This window comes from Pristiophorus japonicus, chromosome 9 (genome assembly GCF_044704955.1).
Source record: "Pristiophorus japonicus isolate sPriJap1 chromosome 9, sPriJap1.hap1, whole genome shotgun sequence".
Taxonomy (NCBI): Eukaryota; Metazoa; Chordata; class Chondrichthyes; family Pristiophoridae; genus Pristiophorus; species Pristiophorus japonicus.
Window position 1 is genome coordinate 192,518,226 of NC_091985.1, and position 23,486 is coordinate 192,541,711.

At 55.7% G+C, this 23,486-nt stretch overlaps 1 protein-coding gene across 1 annotated transcript in view; it reads right to left on the bottom strand.

Annotated features, from left to right (window-relative positions):
* Positions 1 to 23,486, bottom strand: part of LOC139274029 (uncharacterized) — a 74,208-nt gene that overhangs the window by 37,016 nt on the left and 13,706 nt on the right. Inside the window, exon 2 of the mRNA XM_070891081.1 lies at positions 9,582 to 9,710. Coding sequence (XP_070747182.1) covers positions 9,582 to 9,710 — 129 coding nt within the window. The remainder of the gene's footprint in view (positions 1 to 9,581; positions 9,711 to 23,486) is intronic.

Below are 23,486 nucleotides of genomic sequence, written 5' to 3' on the forward strand. Positions count from 1 at the left end.
TTTAAATTGCGGGGCGAAGCGGGAGATAGTTAGTTTAAATCGCGCGGTGACGCAAACCGCGGGGCGACGCGGGAGATCGAGTTAGTTTAGATAGGGTTAGTTTAAATCGCGGGGCGACGCGGGAGATAGTGTTAGTTTAGATAGGGTTAGTTTAAATCGCGGGGCGACGCGGGAGATAGAGTTAGTTTAGATAGGGTTAGTTTAAATCGCGGGGCGACGCGGGAGATAGGGTTAGTTTAGATAGGGTTAGTTTAAATCGCGGGGCGACGCGGAAGATAGGGTTAGTTTAGGTAGGGTTACTTTAAATCGCGGGGTGACGTGGGAGATAGGGTTAGTTTAGATAGGGTTTCGTTTAAATCGCGGGGCGACGCGGGAGATAGGGTTAATTTAGATAGGGTTAGTTTAAAGCGCGGGGCAACGCGGGAGATAGGGTTAGTTTAAATCGCGGGGCGACGTGGGAGATAGGGTTAGTTTAAATCGCGGGGCGACGCGGGAGATAGGGTTAGTTTAAATCGCGGGCGACGCGGGAGATAGGGTTAATTTAAATCGCGGGGCGACGCGGGAGATCGGGTTAGTTTAAATCGCGCGGCGACGCGAACCGCGGGGCGAAGGGGAGAAAAATAAACCGCGCAGCGACGCGGAGATTAGAAAAATATTAAGCCGCAGGACTATGTAAAATTGAAATTAAAATTGTACTTATGCCAGGTGTGGCGTCGATCTTGTATATCACTTGGTCCGCATAGGCTCTGGATAAGTTAACCAAAACCATCACAGGGCGACGTGGGGACATCTGGACTAATTAGAAACAGTTAAGATATAAGGGGCGACGCAAAAATGGGTAATCAGTTAGATAAAACCACGGATGCGGGTAGTCCGCTACAAAAGTTATGTGAGGAATTCCCTGAAAGAGCTGAACAATTTAGAAAATTATGTGAGGAATTCCCTGAAAGAGCTGAACAATTTAGAAAATTATCAGGAGCCCTGAACAAATTATTAGGAGATGACCAATGGCCCCTAGGTGGCACTAGAAGCGTAGAGGTAGCAAAAAAGGCACAGGGATTGATTTGGAGAAGGGGGCGAGGGAAAAGGGACAAGAATTTAATTGCAACATGGCGACACTATTGTCAAAAATTAAAAGATGCATCACTTCTGTCAAGTTGGCAAGAAAACGCCACTAAAATAGGACTTTCATTGACAGAAGGAGGACATGTTAAAACCGTAGACGTCTTAAAAAAAGAATGCGCGCACGAAAAACGTACTAAGAGATCCGCTGAGACCTCTGAGAAAGGTATTGACCGACTACGTAGTCAAATGGCTGGCTTTGCGTTGACCGAGGCTGATGATGAAATTGATGAATGGTCACTGACTCAGTGCCCAACGGCGCCTCCCGCACCCCCTGGCCCCTTGCTCCAGTCCTCTTCCCAACACCCTCCACCTTACACTCCGGCGAAAGGAGTTAAAGATAAATGTAACCCCACACCAACGAAGCAACAAGCCCAAACTGACTCCTCATCCTCTGATAGCGATTCGGATCCCCAGTTCACAGGCAATATAGCTGAGAGGACCAGATCTCACACTCGGAAGGGCAGAACTATATCTCGACATCACAGACAGTCCCGTAAATCTTCTAGTCAATCTACCAGTCCCAGTTGTGAAAAGCATAGCAAACGCTCCCGCCGATCGAAACGCGGAGGTGTCGAGCAGTCAGACAGCTCCGAAACATCTTCCATAGAAACATAGAAACATAGAAAATAGGTGCAGGAGCAGGCCATTCAGCCCTTCTAGCCTGCACCGCCATTCAATGAGTTCATGGCTGAACATGAAACTTCAGTACTCCATTCCTGCTTTCTCGCCGTACCCCTTGATCCCCCGAGTAGTAAGGACTTCATCTAACTCCCTTTTGAATATATTTAGCAAATTGGCCTCAACTACTTTCTGTGGTAGATAATTCCACAGGTTCACCACTCTCTGGGTGAAGAAGTTGCTCCTCATCTCGGTCCTAAATGGCTTACCCCTTATCCTCAGACTGTGACCCCTGGTTCTAGACTTCCCCAACATTGGGAACATTCTTCCTGCATCTAACCTGTCTAAACCCGTCAGAATTTTAAACGTTTCTATGAGGTCCCCTCTCATTCTTCTGAACTCCAGTGAATACAAGCCCAGTTGATCCAGTCTTTCTTGATTGGTCAGTCCCAGCATCCCGGGAATCAGTCTGGTGAATCTTCGCTGCACTCCCTCAATAGCAAGAATGTCCTTCCTCAAGTTAGGAGACCAAAACTGTACACAATACTCCAGGTGTGGCCTCACCAAGGCCCTGTACAACTGTAGCAACACCTCCCTGCCACTGTACTCAAATCCCCTCGCTATGAAGGCCAACATGCCATTTGCTTTCTTAACCGCCTGCTGTACCTGCATGCCATCCTTCAATGACTGATGTACCATGACACCCAGGTCTCGTTGCACCTTCCCTTTTCCTAATCTGTCACCATTCAGATAATAGTCTGTCTCTCTGTTTTTACCACCAAAGTGGATAACCTCACATTTATCCACATTATACTTCATCTGCCATGCATTTGCCCACTCACCTAACCTATCCAAGTCACTCTGCAGCCTCATAGCATCCTCCTCGCAGCTCACACTGCCACCCAACTTAGTGTCATCCGCAAATTTGGAGATGCTACATTTAATCCCCTCGTCTAAATCATTAATGTACAATGTAAACAGCTGGGGCCCCAGCGCAGAACCTTGCGGTACCCCATTAGTCACTGCCTGCCATTCTGAAAAGTACCCATTTACTCCTACTCTTTGCTTCCTGTCTGACAACCAGTTCTCAATCCACGTCAGCACACTACCCCCAATCCCATGTGCTTTAACTTTGCACATTAATCTCTTGTGTGGGACCTTGTCGAAAGCCTTCTGAAAGTCCAAATATACCACATCAACTGGTTCTCCTTTGTCCACTTTACTGGAAACATCCTCAAAAAATTCCAGAAGATTTGTCAAGCATGATTTCCCTTTCACAAATCCATGCTGACTTGGACCTATCATGTCACCATTTTCCAAATGCGCTGCTATGACATCCTTAATAATTGATTCCATCATTTTACCCACTACCGATGTCAGGCTGACCGGTCTATAATTCCCTGTTTTCTCTCTCCCTCCTTTTTTAAAAAGTGGGGTTACATTGGCTACCCTCCACTCCATAGGAACTGATCCAGATTCTATGGAATGTTGGAAAATGACTGTCAATGCATCCGCTATTTCCAAGGCCACCTCCTTAAGTACTCTGGGATGCAGTCCATCAGGCCCTGGGGATTTATCGGCCTTCAATCCCATCAATTTCCCCAACACAATTTCCCGACTAATACAAGATTTCCCTCAGTTCCTCCTCCTTACTAGACCTTCTGACCCCTTTTATATCCGGAAGGTTCCGACCTAGAAATGCCTTCCAAGATCCCAAAGCCCCGACACCAATTCCCAGTCTGACCAATGCCAAACCCTGATGCACAACAAGCTGCAAACCACCCCACAATAGATGTCTATGTGCCCTGGAAACCGAACAAAATTATGGCCCTTATGGCCAGCATACCAGATCGAAAAAAAGAACCTATCAAATTTATAGATCGTCTTCAAACTACTATTTCAGTTTATAATGCAGAATCAAGGGACCTGTGGGCCTTGGTAAAGCAAACCCTGAGCCCAACTGAGCATACCCGATTTCTAACTCACCTAGGACGTGCTACTCATGATACATTGTTGGTTGCACACCCTAACGATGTCCAGGATCGCCTAAACGCTATCTTTAATGCTCTCACCACGACCCTTCAGAAGCCCATCAGTATGGCCGCAGTATTAGAAACTAAACCCAAACGAGAAGAAACTGCTGATGAATTCATGGAAAGATTTATTGAAATATACGGGAGTCAATCAGGAGATAATGCCTTCAGGGAAGGAGAGGATTCTCCTCAATTCTGCGCTATCCTACTTCAGTGCCTGCCCTATTCGATTGCTCACGCTATCCGGACAAATAATATGAATTGGGCAGATATCAGTAAAGCCCAGATGGAAAGGGCGGTTAAATATTACTGGCAGGAAAAGAAAGGAGAGGGGGGAGGTGCGCCCCCAACCCGGGGCAAGACTGAATACGTGACTAGAAAGGAAGAGCCGTCTCGGGTGGAAGGACCAAAACCCGACCCAAGGGGATACCAGATGGAACCGCAGTATTGCGTGCCGGGTTGGGTGGATAAACAGGGATACGGTTATATCAAACACCCAAACGGCCTGGGCCCTGCTAATTACAGACCGCCCTACTGTCCCCGGCCTGGTATGGGAAGAGGTCGGGGTTGGGTAAGAGGAAATGAATGCTTTAATTGTGGGCAAGAAGGATATTGGAATAGAAATTGTCCCTCCCGTCAGCACGAAAAAGGAAGAGGAGGAAGAGGAGGGGGGCAAGGGGGGAGAGGACGAGGATCTTACACTAACTTCTCCCAGAACAAACCCTTTGGCCAACCGTCCCCCGATTATGCGTATTGACTACGCAGCTTGATTGTACAGGGACCCTCCCTGGACGACGAACCGATGATATTGTTAAAAGTTCTGAATGCGTGGCAACCCTTGTTGATAGATACGGGAGTCTTCATGTCTTCTGTACAATCAAAGCTTAAACTCCCTGCCTCCACTGAAACACAGGGACTGTCAGGATTCCTGGGACAAGTCTCTACATTCCCGGTGTCAGAACCGGTTAAAGTGGGTTACCAGGAAGAATCGGTGGAACATCGATTTGTTATCACTACCAATCTGGACTGTAACTTGATGGCTAGAGACCTCCTCTGCAAATTCCAGTTGCATTTGGAGTGTGGAGATGATGGGATTATTGTAAAACAAGGAACCCTTAAGCGGCAATATAATACCACTAGAACCCCTCAGTGGTGGTCTCAGGGTGCCTGCGGCAGGTCCAATCACGTGACCCTAGCATACGATCCCAGTGGAAAGAATCAGGACCTGCAGAACTTTTATCAGGATCACAAAGGGGAAGTGAAGGAAATTCTATTAAGGGCTAGAGTGACTGGACCGGAAGGGAAGACAGATTTTGTGGAAATGGATAAGAATCTGTGGAGACAGCCCCCAACGGTGGCACCACATATTACTCGTGGAGTATTACCTCCCCACCACGCTAAAGATTTGGGAGTTATGGTGCGCCGGCTATAGACGAGGCTGACCCTACCAGCCGGGATGTGCAAATTGTAAAACATGGCCGAACAGTCCAATTCCACGGGGACCCCGAGAAGATCTTAACGACTCTGCAGCATCATACTGGCTCGGACATACCTGACTATGTGGATCCTCATGTGTGGGCAGAGGACCCCTCCCATGTGGGTTATATTCCCATTGATCCGTTTGAGATCTCAGTGCTGGCCCTCTATCCGACAGTACCCACTGAAGTCACAGGCAATACCAAGTATCCACCGATTCATTAAGGGGCTAGTAGAACAGAGGATTTTGGTCCAATGCCAGTCCCCGTGTAATACTCCTATACTGGCAGTCCCTAAGCCAGGCAGACCAAACGAATACCGTTTAGTTCAAGACCTTCGAGCTATCAATGCTATCGTCCAGCCCCTGCACGCTCTGGTTCCCAACCCAGCACAGATACTGTCTTTAATCCCAGCAGACGCCAAGATCTTCACAATAATAGACCTCCAACACGCCTTCTTCGCTTTACCGCTAGCCCAGGCAAGTCAGTACCTATTCGCCTTCACTTACCAGGGACAGCAATATACCTGGACTAGACTTCCCCAAAGGTTCATCCACTCCCTGACCTTATTCTCAAGGTGCCTGCAGAAACAGTTACAGCCTCTCACGCTGACTAAGGGATCCACTTTAATTCAGTATGTGGACGATTTACTGATAGCCAGCACAGATGAACCAAGTAATCAGGAGGATGCTAATCAGTTACTGAATTACTTGTCCTCCCTGGGATACATAGTTTCCCCATCAAAGGTCAAAATTGGCCAGTCTCAAGTCAAGTTCCTTGGGATCATTTTATCAGGCACCCACCGAGCCTTGGAGGCTAGTCGAATTGAACCCATCTGCCAGTTTCCAGTCCCTAGCACAGCTAGACAAATGCGGCAGTGGCTGGGTATGATAAATTACTGTAGATCCTGGATCCCTAATGCTGTCCTGATGACCAAGCAACTCACACCGTACACTACCAAGGAAGGCAGCTTTGAAATAGAAACCGCAGACGTTCAAGCCTTTAAGGCCCTGCTGCAAGCTCCGGCTTTGGGACGGCCCCTCTATGACCGGCCCTTTCAACTGTATTGTACGATCATGAAAGATTGTGCTACCGCTGTCTTAACTCAGAAACACGGGGATAAGCATAGGCCTGTTGCCTACTACTCTTCTAAAATAGACCCCGTTGCCTTGGGGCACCCTGTATGTACTCAAATATTAACTGCCATCGACAATAGCCTTCAATCTGCCGCCAACCTCACCCTCCAGCAGGATATTGTTGTATATACCTCTCACTCCGTAGCTGCCCTCTTGGGTCAACTGCAGACTCAACATCTTACCATGGCCAGGCAAAGTAGATATGAAATCTACCTACTAAATAATCCTAGGCTGACCTTTCGGCACTGTACTGCCATTAATCCGGCCTGTTTTCTGACCAAGCCACCCCAAGATGAGGAAGAACCGAGTCATGACTGTTTATCTTTAATTCAAGAAGCTAATTCGGTCAGGGAGGATTTAGTCGATGTACCAATGGAGGACCCTGACTGTATTATGTATGTTGACGGAAGCTCTTCCATTGACCCAGAAGGCAGACGAAATTCGGGATACGCCATAGTAGACCAGGAGAATCAGGTCCTGGAATCTGCCGCCTTTGAGACCGCCTATTCCGCTCAACAAGCTGAACTATTCGCCCTCACCCGAGCCTGTATCTTGGCTAAAAACCTCAAGGTCAATATCTATACTGACTCTGGGTATGCCTTTGGAGTAGCCCATGATTTTGGACAATTATGGAAAAATAGGGGATTCCTAACTTCAAATGGGAATGAGATATCCCATAAGCAGCTAGTATCTGATTTGTTGCAAGCCCTCATGCTCCCCAAGCGCATTGCCATTGTCAAATGTACCGCCCACACCACCGGAAATTCTCTGGTTGATATAGGAAACCGCTGTGCTGACCAAGAGGCCAAACAGGCCTCTCGTGGACAACAAATGGTAGTGCCCAGAATGATGAGTCAAACTAAAAATCCTGGAAAGGATAAGTTAGGCTCGGAAAAACCAATGCCAACCATCCAAGATGTCATTAAAGCACAGGAGGACGCTCGTGAAAAAGATAAACTGTTATGGAAAGATTATGGATGTACCTATGACAATTTTTCTAAACTCTGGACCACTCCCGCGGAACAGACTTGCATGTCTGACGAGTTGGCCTCATGGGTTATAGAATGTCTGCATTTTGCTACTCATTGTGGAGCAAGGGCCACAAGTGATACGCTTTTGGCTACTTGGTGGCACCCTAGACTCCAGGCGTTGGCCCAGAACATCAGTAGTCGTTGCCTGGTTTGCCAACAGCATAATCCAGGGAAGGGAGTCCCCTGTGATTGGGGTAAGACGCCCCTACCAGAAGGTCCCTTTGAGACCTTGCAGTTGGACTACATTGAGTTGCAAAGGGTTCAGTGTCACAAATATGTGTTAGTAATAGTGGATGTGTTCAGCAAATGGATCAAAGCTTACCCTACCCTGGACAATAAGGCTCAAAATGTTGTTAAAGTGTTAATGAGGGAAATTGTTCCTAGATATGGTATCCCTGCTCAACTGAGTTCCGATAATGGCCCTCACTTTATTGGCCAAGTTAACAAAGAATTCTGTTCCCAGATGCACATTAACCAGCAGCTGCATTGTGCCCACCGACCCCAAGCTGCGGGATTAGTTGAACGCGCTAATCAAACTCTTAAAACCAAGCTTGCAAAACTGGTAGCATCAACCGGACTCAATTGGCTTAAACTCCTTCCCATAGCCCTATTCCAGATTCGCACTACTCCTACTGGTAAGGCTAGGCTGACCCCCGCTGAGGTCATTTATGGTAGACCCCTTAGGACCCCCTGGAATCAGAATGTCCCTTCCACTGTCCAGTTCCACCACATGACTGAGGAGATGACCACCTATATTCTTTCCTTGACTCAGGCTCTGCGAATAGCCCATAACCAGGTTCGAGATGCTCACTTCGACCTCCCAGTTTTTCCCGAATCATCCCTTGTGGTCCCAGGGCAGTATGTCCTGATTAACAGGTGGATTCGGAAGGGATTGGAGCCACGATGGGAGGGGCCTTTTCAAGTGTTACTCACTATCCCCACTGCAGCCAAGGTTGAGGGGAAAAATGCCTGGGTTCACCTGCACCACTGCAAGCTCACCACCTTCTAACAAACCTATTTTTACTGGTTATTCTAATTCCTGTTTCTGTTCCAGATTTCCTCTTCTCCATAGATGAACAAGGCCATCGAAATAGACAGCCAGCTACACCGACAGCTACACCACAGTGACCTGAGAAGAGAGACAAGAAAACTGAACTCTATTAATCAGCAAAAATTGGACTCTTGAATTTTGAGCTGTAAAATGAAACCATATCTGTTTGCAACAGTCTGTATAATAGTGTTGATATATGACAGTTTCGGCGCATGGGAAGGGAGACAGAGGCGAGAGCTCAATGTAAACACCTTTTTGTATATGTCTTATGTTTATGCACAAACTGGGCACTTTTCTAGATGCTGGGTGTGTTCCCATATCCCTATACATTCCAAAGGGGGAATTCCTTTGCGCCCTGTTCCACTGACCCTAACTGAGACTGTCAGATGGATTCAGAGCCAGACTATCACATAAGAAGGGAGATGAAGAAGTTATCGACACCAGCAAGAGGATCTAGCAGGTCTGATTGGCTGTTAGGTGGATCTTGGAGATCCTATCTAATGCATGGGGCAATTATTCTCATCGTAGTGATAATTACCTGTTGTCTGATTATTGGTTGCCTTAACCTCTGCTGTAAAGTAATGATGGCAAGGTTAGCAAACCCTCTTGTGGTCAAGGGCTCCCGGGTTATGATCCAACGAACTAAAGAACTACTTGATAATAACAACAATAAGATTCAGGAAATAGAGTGTGAACGGATGAATGCAATACTCCTAGAATGATCCTAAATGTTATCATGGAATGATAAAAGGGGGGAATGTGGATATGTGAACTGGATATATGAAAATAAAGACAGTGAAGTGAACTGAATATATGAAAATGTATAAGCCATGGAAAAATAACTAAGAGAATGTCAGATTGCAAATATTACAACATCAGCACAATTAGCAGAATTGCAAGGTCTCAGTTACTAGTCACGCCAGTAAAATTGTAACATTTAGAAACCATGCATGAGCTTTAGTAAAAACAGCTCATATAGATGTCGGCTCATGAGTGGACAAAGGAAAGGAGGGATCAAAAGTGATAGGCTGAACTAGGATGTCACTCTAATTGTATCTTGTTATCTTGTACCAAAAAATGTATAACTGTGTGCCTTCACAATGTAAACTTACTTGTCCGTAGGAAGTGGGTACGCTCTATCAAGAGAGTATTCCTTCTGTCTGATAAGTCTCGGCTGGTGAGACATAATATTAAAGACTGCTTGGTTATAAGCTCCTTTGGTGTTCGCCTCAGTGTATTCGCTGAAACAGATTGAGGGAAAAGAATCCAGAAATCAACAGGAGCAGTGAGCACAGGGGGTGATGGGTGAGCGGGAGTCGGTGCAAGTTAGGACACAGGTCAGTGAGCACAGGGGGTGAAGGGTAAGTGGGACTGGGTGTGTGTTAGGACACGGGGCACAGGGGGTGATGGGTGAGTGGGATTCGGTGTGAGTTAGGACACAGGGCAGTGAGCACAGCGAGTGATGGGTGAGCGGGACTCGGTGTGAGTCAGGAAACGGGGCAGTGAGCACAGCGGGTGATGGGTGAGTGGGACTCGGTGCGAGTTAGGACACAGGTCAGTGAGCACAGGGGGTGATGCGGAACTCGGTGCGAGTTAGGACACAGGTCAGTGAGCACAAGGGGTGATGGGTGAGTGGGACTCGGTGCGAGTTAGGACAAAGGTCAGTGAGCACAGGGTGTGATGGGTGAGTGGGACTCGGTGCAAGTTAGGACAGGGGGCAGTGAGCATAGAGGCTGATGGGTGAATGGGACTTGATGCGAGTTAGGACACAGGGCAGCGAGCACAAGGGGTGATGGGTGAGCAGGACTTGGTGCGAGTTAGGACACGGGTCAGCGAGCACAGGGGGTGATGGGTGAGTGGGACTCGGTGCGAGTTAGGACACGGATCGATGGGAGTGGGACTCGGTGCGAGTTTGGACCCGGGGCAGTGATCACAGGGGGTGATGGGTGAGCGGGACTCGGTGCGAGTTAGGACACGGGGCAAAGAGCACAGGGGGTGATGGGTGAGTGGAACTCGGTGCGAGTTAGGACACGGGGCAGTGAGCACAGCGGGTGGTGGGTGAGTGGGACACGGTGCGAGTTAGGACATGGGGCAGTGAGCACGGGGGGGTGATGGGTGAGTGGGACTCGGTGCGAATTCTGACACGGGGCAGTGGGCACAGGGGGTGATGGGTGAGTGGGACTCGGTGCGATTTAGGACACGGGGCAGTGAGCACGGGGGGGTGATGGGTGAGTGGGACTCGGTGCGAGTTCGGACACGGGGCAGTGAGCACAGGGGTTGATGGGTGAATGGGACTCGGTGCGAGTTAGGACACGGGGCAGTGAGCATAGCGGGTGATGGGTGAGCAGGACTTGGTGTGAGTTAGGACTTGATGCAGTGAGCACAGGGGCTGATGGGTGAGTAGGACTCGGTGCGAGTTAGGACAGGGGGCAGTGAGCACGGGGTGATGGGTGAGCAGGACTTGGTGCGAGTTATGACACAGGGCAGTGAGCACAGGGGGTGATGGGCGAGCGGGACACGGTGCGAGTTCGGACATGGGGCAGTGAGCACAGGGCGTGATGGGTGAGTGGGACTCGGTTCGAGTTAGGACACGGGGCAGTGAGCACAGGGGGTGATGGGTGAGCAGGACTTGGTGTGAGTTAGGACTTGATGCAGTGAGCACAGGGGCTGATGAGTGAGTAGGACTCGGTTCGAGTTAGGACAGGGGGCAGTGAGCACAGGGGGTGATGGGTGAGCAGGACTTGGTGCGAGTTAGGACACAGGGCAGTGAGCACAGTGGGTGATGGGTGAGCGGGAGTCGGTGCGAAATAGGACACGGGGCAGTGAGCACAGGGGGTGATGGGTGAGCCGGACTCGGTTCAAGTTAGGACACGGGGCAGTGAGCAAAGGGGGTGATGGGTGAGCAGTACTCGGTGCGAGTTAGGACACGGGCCAGCGAGCACAGGGGGTGATGGGCGAGCGGGACTCGGTGCAAGTTAGGACACGGGCCAGCGAGCACAGGGGGTGATGGGTGAGTGGGACTCGGTGCGAGTTAGGACACAGGTCAGTGAGCACAGGGGGTGATGGGTGAGTGGGACTCGTTGCGAGTTAGGACACAGGTCAGTGAGCACAGGGGGTGATGCGGGACTCGGTGCGAGTTAGGACACAGGTCAGTGAGCACAAGGGGTGATGGGTGAGTGGAACTCGGTGCGAGTTAGGACAAAGGTCAGTGAGCACAGTGGGTGATGGGTGAGTGGGACTCGGTGCAAGTTAGGACAGGGGGCAGTGAGCATAGAGGCTGATGGGTGAATGGGACTTGATGTGAGTTAGGACACAGGGCAGCGAGCACAAGGGGTGATGGGTGAGCAGGACTTGGTGCGAGTTAGGACACGGGTCAGCGAGCACAGGGGGTGATGGGTGAGTGGGACTCGGTGCAAGTTAGGACCCGGGGCAGTGAGCACAGTGGGTGATGGGTGAGCGGGACTCGGTGCGAATTAGGACACGGGTCGATGGGATTTGGACTCGGTGCGAGTTTGGACCCGGGGCAGTGATCACAGGGGGTGATGGGTGAGCGGGACTCGGTGCGAGTTAGGACAAGGGGCAAAGAGCACAGGGGGTGATGGGTGAGTGGAACTCGGTGCGAGTTAGGACACGGGGCAGTGAGCACCGGGGGGTGATGGGTGAGTGGGACTCGGTGCGATTTAGGACACGGGGCAGTGAACACGGGGGGGTGATGGGTGAGTGGGACTCGGTGCGAGTTCGGACACGGGGCAGTGAGCACAGGGGTTGATGGGTGAATGGGACTCGGTGCGAGTTAGGACACGGGGCAGTGAGCATAGCGGGTGATGGGTGAGCAGGAATGGTGTGAGTTAGGACTTGATGCAGTGAGCACAGGGGCTGATGGGTGAGTAGGACTCAGTTCGAGTTAGGACAGGGGGCAGTGAGCACGGGGTGATGGGTGAGCGGGACACGGTGAGAGTTCGGACATGGGGCAGTGAGCACAGGGCGTGATGGGTGAGTGGGACTCGGTTCGAGTTAGGACAGGGGGCAGTGAGCACAGGGGGTGATGGGTGAGCAGGACTTGGTGCGAGTTAGGACACAGGGCAGTGAGCACAGTGGGTGATGGGTGAGCGGGAGTCGGTGCGAAATAGGACACGGGGCAGTGAGCACAGGGGGTGATGGGTGAGCCGGACTCGGTTCAAGTTAGGACACAGGGCAGTGAGCAAAGGGGGTGATGGGTGAGCAGTACTCGGTGCGAGTTAGGACACGGGCCAGCGAGCACAGGGGGTGATGGGCGAGCGGGACTCGGTGCGAGTTAGGACATGGGGCAGCGAGCACAGGGGGTGATGGGTGAGCGAGACTCGGTGCGAGTTAGGACACAGGGCAGTAAGCACAGGGGGTGATGGGTGAGCGAGACTCGGTGCGAGTTCGGACACGGGCCAGCGAGCACAGGGGGTGATGGGTGAGCGGGACTCGGTGCGCGTTAGGACACGGGGCAGTGAGCACAGGGGTGATGGGTGAGTGGGACTCGGTGCAAATTAGGACACGGGGCAGTGAGCACAGGGGGTGATGGGTGAGTGGGACTCGGTGCGAGTTAGGAAACAGGTCAGTGAGCACAGGGGGTGATGGGTGAGTGGGACTCGGTGCGAGTTAGGACACAGGTCAGTGAGCACAAGGGGTGATGGGTGAGTGGAACTCGGTGCGAGTTAGGACAAAGGTCAGTGAGCACAGGGGGTGATGGGTGAGTGGGACTCGGTGCGAGTTAGGACAGGGGGCAGTGAGCACGGGGTGATGGGTGAGCGGGACACGGTGCGAGTTCGGACATGGGGCAGTGAGCACAGGGGGTGATGGGTGATGGGTGAGTGGGACTCGGTGCAAGTTAGGACCCGGGGCAGTGAGCACAGGGGGTGATGGGTGAGCGGGACTCGGTGCGAGTTAGGACACGGGTCGATGGGATTGGGACTCGGTGCGAGTTTGGACCCGGGGCAGTGATCACAGGGGGTGATGGGTGAGCGGGACTCGGTGCGAGTTAGGACACGGGGCAAAGAGCACAGGGGGTGATGGGTGAGTGGAACTCGGTGCGAGTTAGGACACGGGGCAGTGAGCACAGCGGGTGGTGGGTGAGTGGGACATGGGGCAGTGAGCACAGGGGGTGATGGGTGAGTGGGACACGGTGCGAGTTAGGACATGGGGCAGTGAGCACGGGGGGGGTGATGGGTGAGTGGGACTCGGTGCGAATTCTGACACGGGGCAGTGAGCACAGGGGGTGATGGGTGAGTGGGACTCGGTGCGAGTTCGGACACGGGGCAGTGAGCACAGGGGTGGATGGGTGAATGGGACTCGGTGCGAGTTAGGACACGGGGCAGTGAGCATAGCGGGTGATGGGTGAGCAGGACTTGGTGTGAGTTAGGACTTGATGCAGTGAGCACAGGGGCTGATGGGTGAGTAGGACTCGGTTCGAGTTAGGACAGGGGGCAGTGAGCACAGGGGGTGATGGGTGAGTGGGACTCGGTGCGAGTTAGGACATGGGGCAGTGAGCACAGGGCGTGATGGGTGAGTGGGACTCGGTTCGAGTTAGGACAGGGGGCAGTGAGCACAGGGGGTGATGGGTGAGTGGGACTCGGTGCAAGTTAGGACAGGGGGCAGTGAGCATAGAGGCTGATGGGTGAATGGGACTTGATGTGAGTTAGGACACAGGGCAGCGAGCACAAGGGGTGATGGGTGAGCAGGACTTGGTGCGAGTTAGGACACGGGTCAGCGAGCACAGGGGGTGATGGGTGATGGGTGAGTGGGACTCGGTGCAAGTTAGGACCCGGGGCAGTGAGCACAGGGGGTGATGGGTGAGCGGGACTCGGTGCGAGTTAGGACACGGGTCGATGGGATTGGGACTCGGTGCGAGTTTGGACCCGGGGCAGTGATCACAGGGGGTGATGGGTGAGCGGGACTCGGTGCGAGTTAGGACACGGGGCAAAGAGCACAGGGGGTGATGGGTGAGTGGAACTCGGTGCGAGTTAGGACACGGGGCAGTGAGCACAGCGGGTGGTGGGTGAGTGGGACACGGTGCGAGTTAGGACATGGGGCAGTGAGCACAGGGGGTGATGGGTGAGTGGGACACGGTGCGAGTTAGGACATGGGGCAGTGAGCACGGGGGGGTGATGGGTGAGTGGGACTCGGTGCGAATTCTGAAACGGGGCAGTGAGCACAGGGGGTGATGGGTGAGTGGGACTCGGTGCGAGTTCGGACACGGGGCAGTGAGCACAGGGGTGGATGGGTGAATGGGACTCGGTGCGAGTTAGGACACGGGGCAGTGAGCATAGCGGGTGATGGGTGAGCAGGACTTGGTGTGAGTTAGGACTTGATGCAGTGAGCACAGGGGCTGATGGGTGAGTAGGACTCGGTTCGAGTTAGGACAGGGGGCAGTGAGCACGGGGTGATGGGTGAGCGGGACACGGTGCGAGTTCGGACATGGGGCAGTGAGCACAGGGCGTGATGGGTGAGTGGGACTCGGTTCGAGTTAGGACAGGGGGCAGTGAGCACAGGGGGTGATGGGCGAGCGGGACACGGTGCGAGTTCGGACACGGGGCAGTGAGCACAGGGGGTGATGGGTGAGCGGGACTTGGTGTGAGTTAGGACTTGATGCAGTGAGCACAGGGGCTGATGGGTGAGTAGGACTCGGTTCGAGTTAGGACAGGGGGCAGTGAGCACAAGGGGTGATGGGTGAGCAGGACTTGGTGCGAGTTAGGACACAGGGCAGTGAGCACAGTGGGTGATGGGTGAGCGGGAGTCGGTGCGAAATAGGACACGGGGCAGTGAGCACAGGGGGTGATGGGTGAGCCGGACTCGGTTCAAGTTAGGACACGGGGCAGTGAGCAAAGGGGGTGATGGGTGAGCAGTACTCGGTGCGAGTTAGGACACGGGCCAGCGAGCACAGGGGGTGATGGGCGAGCGGGACTCGGTGCGAGTTAGGACACGGGCCAGCGAGCACAGGGGGTGATGGGTGAGTGGGACTCGGTGCGAGTTAGGACATGGGCCAGCGAGCACAGGGGGTGATGGGTGAGCGAGACTCGCTGCGAGTTAGGACACGGGCCAGTGAGCACAGGAGGTGATGGGTGAGCAGGACTTGGTGTGAGTTAGGACTTGATGCAGTGAGCACAGGGGGTGATGGGTGAGCGGGACACGGTGCGAGTTAGGACATGGGGCAGTGAGCACAGGGGGTGATGGGTGAGCGAGACTCGGTGCGAGTTAGGACACGGGGCAGTGAGCACAGGGGGTGATGGGTGAGCGAGACTCGGTGCGAGTTCGGACACGGGCCAGCGAGCACAGGGGGTGATGGGTGAGCGGGACTCGGTGCGAGTTAGGACACGGGCCAGTGAGCACAGGAGGTGATGGGTGAGCCGGACTTGGTGCGAGTTAGGACACGGGGCAGTGAGCACAGGGGTGATGGGTGAGTGGGACTCGGTGCAAATTAGGACACGGGGCAGTGAGCACAGGGGGTGATGGGTGAGTGGGACTCGGTGCGAGTTAGGACACAGGTCAGTGAGCACAGGGGGTGATGGGTGAGTGGGACTCGGTGCGAGTTAGGACACAGGTCAGTGAGCACAAGGGGTGATGGGTGAGTGGAACTCGGTGCGAGTTAGGACAAAGGTCAGTGAGCACAGGGGGTGATGGGTGAGTGGGACTCGGTGCAAGTTAGGACAGGGGGCAGTGAGCATAGAGGCTGATGGGTGAATGGGACTTGATGTGAGTTAGGACACAGGGCAGCGAGCACAAGGGGTGATGGTGGAGCAGGACTTGGTGCGAGTTAGGACACGGGTCAGCGAGCACAGGGGGTGATGGGTGATGGGTGAGTGGGACTCGGTGCAAGTTAGGACCCGGGGCAGTGAGCACAGGGGGTGATGGGTGAGCGGGACTCGGTGCGAGTTAGGACACGGGTCGATGGGATTGGGACTCGGTGCGAGTTTGGACCCGGGGCAGTGATCACAGGGGGTGATGGGTGAGCGGGACTCGGTGCGAGTTAGGACACGGGGCAAAGAACACAGGGGGTGATGGGTGAGTGGAACTCGGTGCGAGTTAGGACACGGGGCAGTGAGCACAGCGGGTGGTGGGTGAGTGGGACACGGTGCGAGTTAGGACATGGGGCAGTGAGCACGGGGGGGTGATGGGTGAGTGGGACTCGGTGCGAGTTCGGACACGGGGCAGTGAGCACAGGGGTTGATGGGTGAATGGGACTCGGTGCGAGTTAGGACACGGGGCAGTGAGCATAGAGGCTGATGGGTGAATGGGACTTGATGTGAGTTAGGACACAGGGCAGCGAGCACAAGGGGTGATGGGTGAGCAGGACTCGGTGCGAGTTAGGACACGGGTCAGCGAGCACAGGGGGTGATGGGTGAGTGGGACTCGGTGCAAGTTAGGACCCGGGGCAGTGAGCACAGTGGGTGATGGGTGAGCGGGACTCGGTGCGAGTTAGGACACGGGTCGATGGGATTTGGACTCGGTGCGAGTTTGGACCCGGGGCAGTGATCACAGGGGGTGATGGGTGAGCGGGACTCGGTGCGAGTTAGGACAAGGGGCAAAGAGCACAGGGGGTGATGGGTGAGTGGAACTCGGTGCGAGTTAGGACACGGGGCAGTGAGCACCGGGGGGTGATGGGTGAGTGGGACTCGGTGCGATTTAGGACACGGGGCAGTGAACACGGGGGGGTGATGGGTGAGTGGGACTCGGTGCGAGTTCGGACACGGGGCAGTGAGCACAGGGGTTGATGGGTGAATGGGACTCGGTGCGAGTTAGGACACGGGGCAGTGAGCATAGCGGGTGATGGGTGAGCAGGAATGGTGTGAGTTAGGACTTGATGCAGTGAGCACAGGGGCTGATGGGTGAGTAGGACTCAGTTCGAGTTAGGACAGGGGGCAGTGAGCACGGGGTGATGGGTGAGCGGGACACGGTGAGAGTTCGGACATGGGGCAGTGAGCACAGGGCGTGATGGGTGAGTGGGACTCGGTTCGAGTTAGGACAGGGGGCAGTGAGCACAGGGGGTGATGGGTGAGCAGGACTTGGTGCGAGTTAGGACACAGGGCAGTGAGCACAGTGGGTGATGGGTGAGCGGGAGTCGGTGCGAAATAGGACACGGGGCAGTGAGCACAGGGGGTGATGGGTGAGCCGGACTCGGTTCAAGTTAGGACACGGGGCAGTGAGCAAAGGGGGTGATGGGTGAGCAGTACTCGGTGCGAGTTAGGACACGGGCCAGCGAGCACAGGGGGTGATGGGCGAGCGGGACTCGGTGCGAGTTAGGACATGGGGCAGCGAGCACAGGGGGTGATGGGTGAGCGAGACTCGGTGCGAGTTAGGACACAGGGCAGTAAGCACAGGGGGTGATGGGTGAGCGAGACTCGGTGCGAGTTCGGACACGGGCCAGCGAGCACAGGGGGTGATGGGTGAGCGGGACTCGGTGCGCGTTAGGACACGGGGCAGTGAGCACAGGGGTGATGGGTGAGTGGGACTCGGTGCAAATTAGGACACGGGGCAGTGAGCACAGGGGGTGATGGGTGAGTGGGACTCGGTGCGAGTTAGGAAACAGGTCAGTGAGCACAGGGGGTGATGGGTGAGTGGGACTCGGTGCGAGTTAGGACACAGGTCAGTGAGCACAAGGGGTGATGGGTGAGTGGAACTCGGTGCGAGTTAGGACAAAGGTCAGTGAGCACAGGGGGTGATGGGTGAGTGGGACTCGGTGCGAGTTAGGACAGGGGGCAGTGAGCACGGGGTGATGGGTGAGCGGGACACGGTGCGAGTTCGGACATGGGGCAGTGAGCACAGGGGGTGATGGGTGATGGGTGAGTGGGACTCGGTGCAAGTTAGGACCCGGGGCAGTGAGCACAGGGGGTGATGGGTGAGCGGGACTCGGTGCGAGTTAGGACACGGGTCGATGGGATTGGGACTCGGTGCGAGTTTGGACCCGGGGCAGTGATCACAGGGGGTGATGGGTGAGCGGGACTCGGTGCGAGTTAGGACACGGGGCAAAGAGCACAGGGGGTGATGGGTGAGTGGAACTCGGTGCGAGTTAGGACACGGGGCAGTGAGCACAGCGGGTGGTGGGTGAGTGGGACATGGGGCAGTGAGCACAGGGGGTGATGGGTGAGTGGGACACGGTGCGAGTTAGGACATGGGGCAGTGAGCACGGGGGGGTGATGGGTGAGTGGGACTCGGTGCGAATTCTGACACGGGGCAGTGAGCACAGGGGGTGATGGGTGAGTGGGACTCGGTGCGAGTTCGGACACGGGGCAGTGAGCACAGGGGTGGATGGGTGAATGGGACTCGGTGCGAGTTAGGACACGGGGCAGTGAGCATAGCGGGTGATGGGTGAGCAGGACTTGGTGTGAGTTAGGACTTGATGCAGTGAGCACAGGGGCTGATGGGTGAGTAGGACTCGGTTCGAGTTAGGACAGGGGGCAGTGAGCACAGGGGGTGATGGGTGAGTGGGACTCGGTGCGAGTTAGGACATGGGGCAGTGAGCACAGGGCGTGATGGGTGAGTGGGACTCGGTTCGAGTTAGGACAGGGGGCAGTGAGCACAGGGGGTGATGGGTGAGTGGGACTCGGTGCAAGTTAGGACAGGGGGCAGTGAGCATAGAGGCTGATGGGTGAATGGGACTTGATGTGAGTTAGGACACAGGGCAGCGAGCACAAGGGGTGATGGGTGAGCAGGACTTGGTGCGAGTTAGGACACGGGTCAGCGAGCACAGGGGGTGATGGGTGATGGGTGAGTGGGACTCGGTGCAAGTTAGGACCCGGGGCAGTGAGCACAGGGGGTGATGGGTGAGCGGGACTCGGTGCGAGTTAGGACACGGGTCGATGGGATTGGGACTCGGTGCGAGTTTGGACCCGGGGCAGTGATCACAGGGGGTGATGGGTGAGCGGGACTCGGTGCGAGTTAGGACACGGGGCAAAGAGCACAGGGGGTGATGGGTGAGTGGAACTCGGTGCGAGTTAGGACACGGGGCAGTGAGCACAGCGGGTGGTGGGTGAGTGGGACACGGTGCGAGTTAGGACATGGGGCAGTGAGCACAGGGGGTGATGGGTGAGTGGGACACGGTGCGAGTTAGGACATGGGGCAGTGAGCACGGGGGGGTGATGGGTGAGTGGGACTCGGTGCGAATTCTGAAACGGGGCAGTGAGCACAGGGGGTGATGGGTGAGTGGGACTCGGTGCGAGTTCGGACACGGGGCAGTGAGCACAGGGGTGGATGGGTGAATGGGACTCGGTGCGAGTTAGGACACGGGGCAGTGAGCATAGCGGGTGATGGGTGAGCAGGACTTGGTGTGAGTTAGGACTTGATGCAGTGAGCACAGGGGCTGATGGGTGAGTAGGACTCGGTTCGAGTTAGGACAGGGGGCAGTGAGCACGGGGTGATGGGTGAGCGGGACACGGTGCGAGTTCGGACATGGGGCAGTGAGCACAGGGCGTGATGGGTGAGTGGGACTCGGTTCGAGTTAGGACAGGGGGCAGTGAGCACAGGGGGTGATGGGCGAGCGGGACACGGTGCGAGTTCGGACACGGGGCAGTGAGCACAGGGGGTGATGGGTGAGCGGGACTTGGTGTGAGTTAGGACTTGATGCAGTGAGCACAGGGGCTGATGGGTGAGTAGGACTCGGTTCGAGTTAGGACAGGGGGCAGTGAGCACAAGGGGTGATGGGTGAGCAGGACTTGGTGCGAGTTAGGACACAGGGCAGTGAGCACAGTGGGTGATGGGTGAGCGGGAGTCGGTGCGAAATAGGACACGGGGCAGTGAGCACAGGGGGTGATGGGTGAGCCGGACTCGGTTCAAGTTAGGACACGGGGCAGTGAGCAAAGGGGGTGATGGGTGAGCAGTACTCGGTGCGAGTTAGGACACGGGCCAGCGAGCACAGGGGGTGATGGGCGAGCGGGACTCGGTGCGAGTTAGGACACGGGCCAGCGGGCACAGGGGGTGATGGGTGAGTGGGACTCGGTGCGAGTTAGGACATGGGCCAGCGAGCACAGGGGGTGATGGGTGAGCGAGACTCGCTGCGAGTTAGGACACGGGCCAGTGAGCACAGGAGGTGATGGGTGAGCAGGACTTGGTGTGAGTTAGGACTTGATGCAGTGAGCACAGGGGGTGATGGGTGAGCGGGACACGGTGCGAGTTAGGACATGGGGCAGTGAGCACAGGGGGTGATGGGTGAGCGAGACTCGGTGCGAGTTAGGACACGGGGCAGTGAGCACAGGGGGTGATGGGTGAGCGAGACTCGGTGCGAGTTCGGACACGGGCCAGCGAGCACAGGGGGTGATGGGTGAGCGGGACTCGGTGCGAGTTAGGACACGGGCCAGTGAGCACAGGAGGTGATGGGTGAGCCGGACTTGGTGCGAGTTAGGACACGGGGCAGTGAGCACAGGGGTGATGGGTGAGTGGGACTCGGTGCAAATTAGGACACGGGGCAGTGAGCACAGGGGGTGATGGGTGAGTGGGACTCGGTGCGAGTTAGGACACAGGTCAGTGAGCACAGGGGGTGATGGGTGAGTGGGACTCGGTGCGAGTTAGGACACAGGTCAGTGAGCACAAGGGGTGATGGGTGAGTGGAACTCGGTGCGAGTTAGGACAAAGGTCAGTGAGCACAGGGGGTGATGGGTGAGTGGGACTCGGTGCAAGTTAGGACAGGGGGCAGTGAGCATAGAGGCTGATGGGTGAATGGGACTTGATGTGAGTTAGGACACAGGGCAGCGAGCACAAGGGGTGATGGGTGAGCAGGACTTGGTGCGAGTTAGGACACGGGTCAGCGAGCACAGGGGGTGATGGGTGATGGGTGAGTGGGACTCGGTGCAAGTTAGGACCCGGGGCAGTGAGCACAGGGGGTGATGGGTGAGCGGGACTCGGTGCGAGTTAGGACACGGGTCGATGGGATTGGGACTCGGTGCGAGTTTGGACCCGGGGCAGTGATCACAGGGGGTGATGGGTGAGCGGGACTCGGTGCGAGTTAGGACACGGGGCAAAGAACACAGGGGGTGATGGGTGAGTGGAACTCGGTGCGAGTTAGGACACGGGGCAGTGAGCACAGCGGGTGGTGGGTGAGTGGGACACGGTGCGAGTTAGGACATGGGGCAGTGAGCACGGGGGGGTGATGGGTGAGTGGGACTCGGTGCGAATTCTGACACGGGGCAGTGAGCACAGGGGGTGATGGGTGAGTGGGACTCGGTGCGAATTCTGACACGGGGCAGTGAGCACAGGGGGTGATGGGTGAGTGGGACTCGGTGCGAGTTCGGACACGGGGCAGTGAGCACAGGGGTTGATGGGTGAATGGGACTCGGTGCGAGTTAGGACACGGGGCAGTGAGCATAGCGGGTGATGGGTGAGCAGGACTTGGTGTGAGTTAGGACTTGATGCAGTGAGCACAGGAGCTGATGGGTGAGTAGGACTCGGTTCGAGTTAGGACAGGGGGCAGTGAGCACGGGGTGATGGGTGAGCGGGACACGGTGCGAGTTCGGACATGGGGCAGTGAGCACAGGGCGTGATGGGTGAGTGGGACTCGGTTCGAGTTAGGACAGGGGGCAGTGAGCACAGGGGGTGATGGGCGAGCGGGACACGGTGCGAGTTCGGACACGGGGCAGTGAGCACAGGGGGTGATGGGTGAGCGGGACTTGGTGTGAGTTAGGACTTGATGCAGTGAGCACAGGGGCTGATGGGTGAGTAGGACTCGGTTCGAGTTAGGACAGGGGGCAGTGAGCACAGGGGGTGATGGGTGAGCAGGACTTGGTGCGAGTTAGGACACAGGGCAGTGAGCACAGTGGGTGATGGGTGAGCGGGAGTCGGTGCGAAATAGGACACGGGGCAGTGAGCACAGGGGGTGATGGGTGAGCCGGACTCGGTTCAAGTTAGGACACGGGGCAGTGAGCAAAGGGGGTGATGGGTGAGCAGTACTCGGTGCGAGTTAGGACACGGGCCAGCGAGCACAGGGGGTGATGGGCGAGCGGGACTCGGTGCGAGTTAGGACACGGGCCAGCGAGCACAGGGGGTGATGGGTGAGCGAGACTCGCTGCGAGTTAGGACACGGGCCAGTGAGCACAGGAGGTGATGGGTGAGCAGGACTTGGTGTGAGTTAGGACACGGGGCAGTGAGCACAGGGGGTGATGGGTGAGCGAGACTCGGTGCGAGTTAGGACACAGGTCAGTGAGCACAGGGGGTGATGCGGGACTCGGTGCGAGTTAGGACACAGGTCAGTGAGCACAAGGGGTGATGGGTGAGTGGGACTCGGTGCAAGTTAGGACAGAGGGCAGTGAGCATAGAGGCTGATGGGTGAATGGGACTTGATGTGAGTTAGGACACAGGGCAGCGAGCACAAGGGGTGATGGGTGAGCAGGACTTGGTGCGAGTTAGGACACGGGTCAGCGAGCACAGGGGGTGATGGGTGAGTGGGACTCGGTGCAAGTTAGGACCCTGGGCAGTGAGCACAGGGGGTGATGGGTGAGCGGGACTCGGTGCGAGTTAGGACACGGGTCGATGGGATTGGGACTCGGTGCGATTTTGGACCCGGGGCAGTGATCACAGGGGGTGATGGGTGAGCGGGACTCGGTGCGAGTTAGGACACGGGGCAGTGAGCACAGCGGGTGGTGGGTGAGTGGGACACGGTGCGAGTTAGGACATGGGGCAGTGAGCACGGGGGGGTGATGGGTGAGTGGGACTCGGTGCGAATTCTGACACGGGGCAGTGAGCACAGGGGGTGATGGGTGAGTGGGACTCGGTGCGAGTTAGGACACAGGTCAGTGAGCACAGGGGGTGATGCGGGACTCGGTGCGAGTTAGGACACGGGGCAGTGAGCACAGGGGTTGATGGGTGAATGGGACTCGGTGCGAGTTAGGACACGGGGCAGTGAGCATAGCGGGTGATGGGTGAGCAGGACTTGGTGTGAGTTAGGACTTGATGCAGTGAGCACAGGAGCTGATGGGTGAGTAGGACTCGGTTCGAGTTAGGACAGGGGGCAGTGAGCACGGGGTGATGGGTGAGCGGGACACGGTGCGAGTTCGGACATGGGGCAG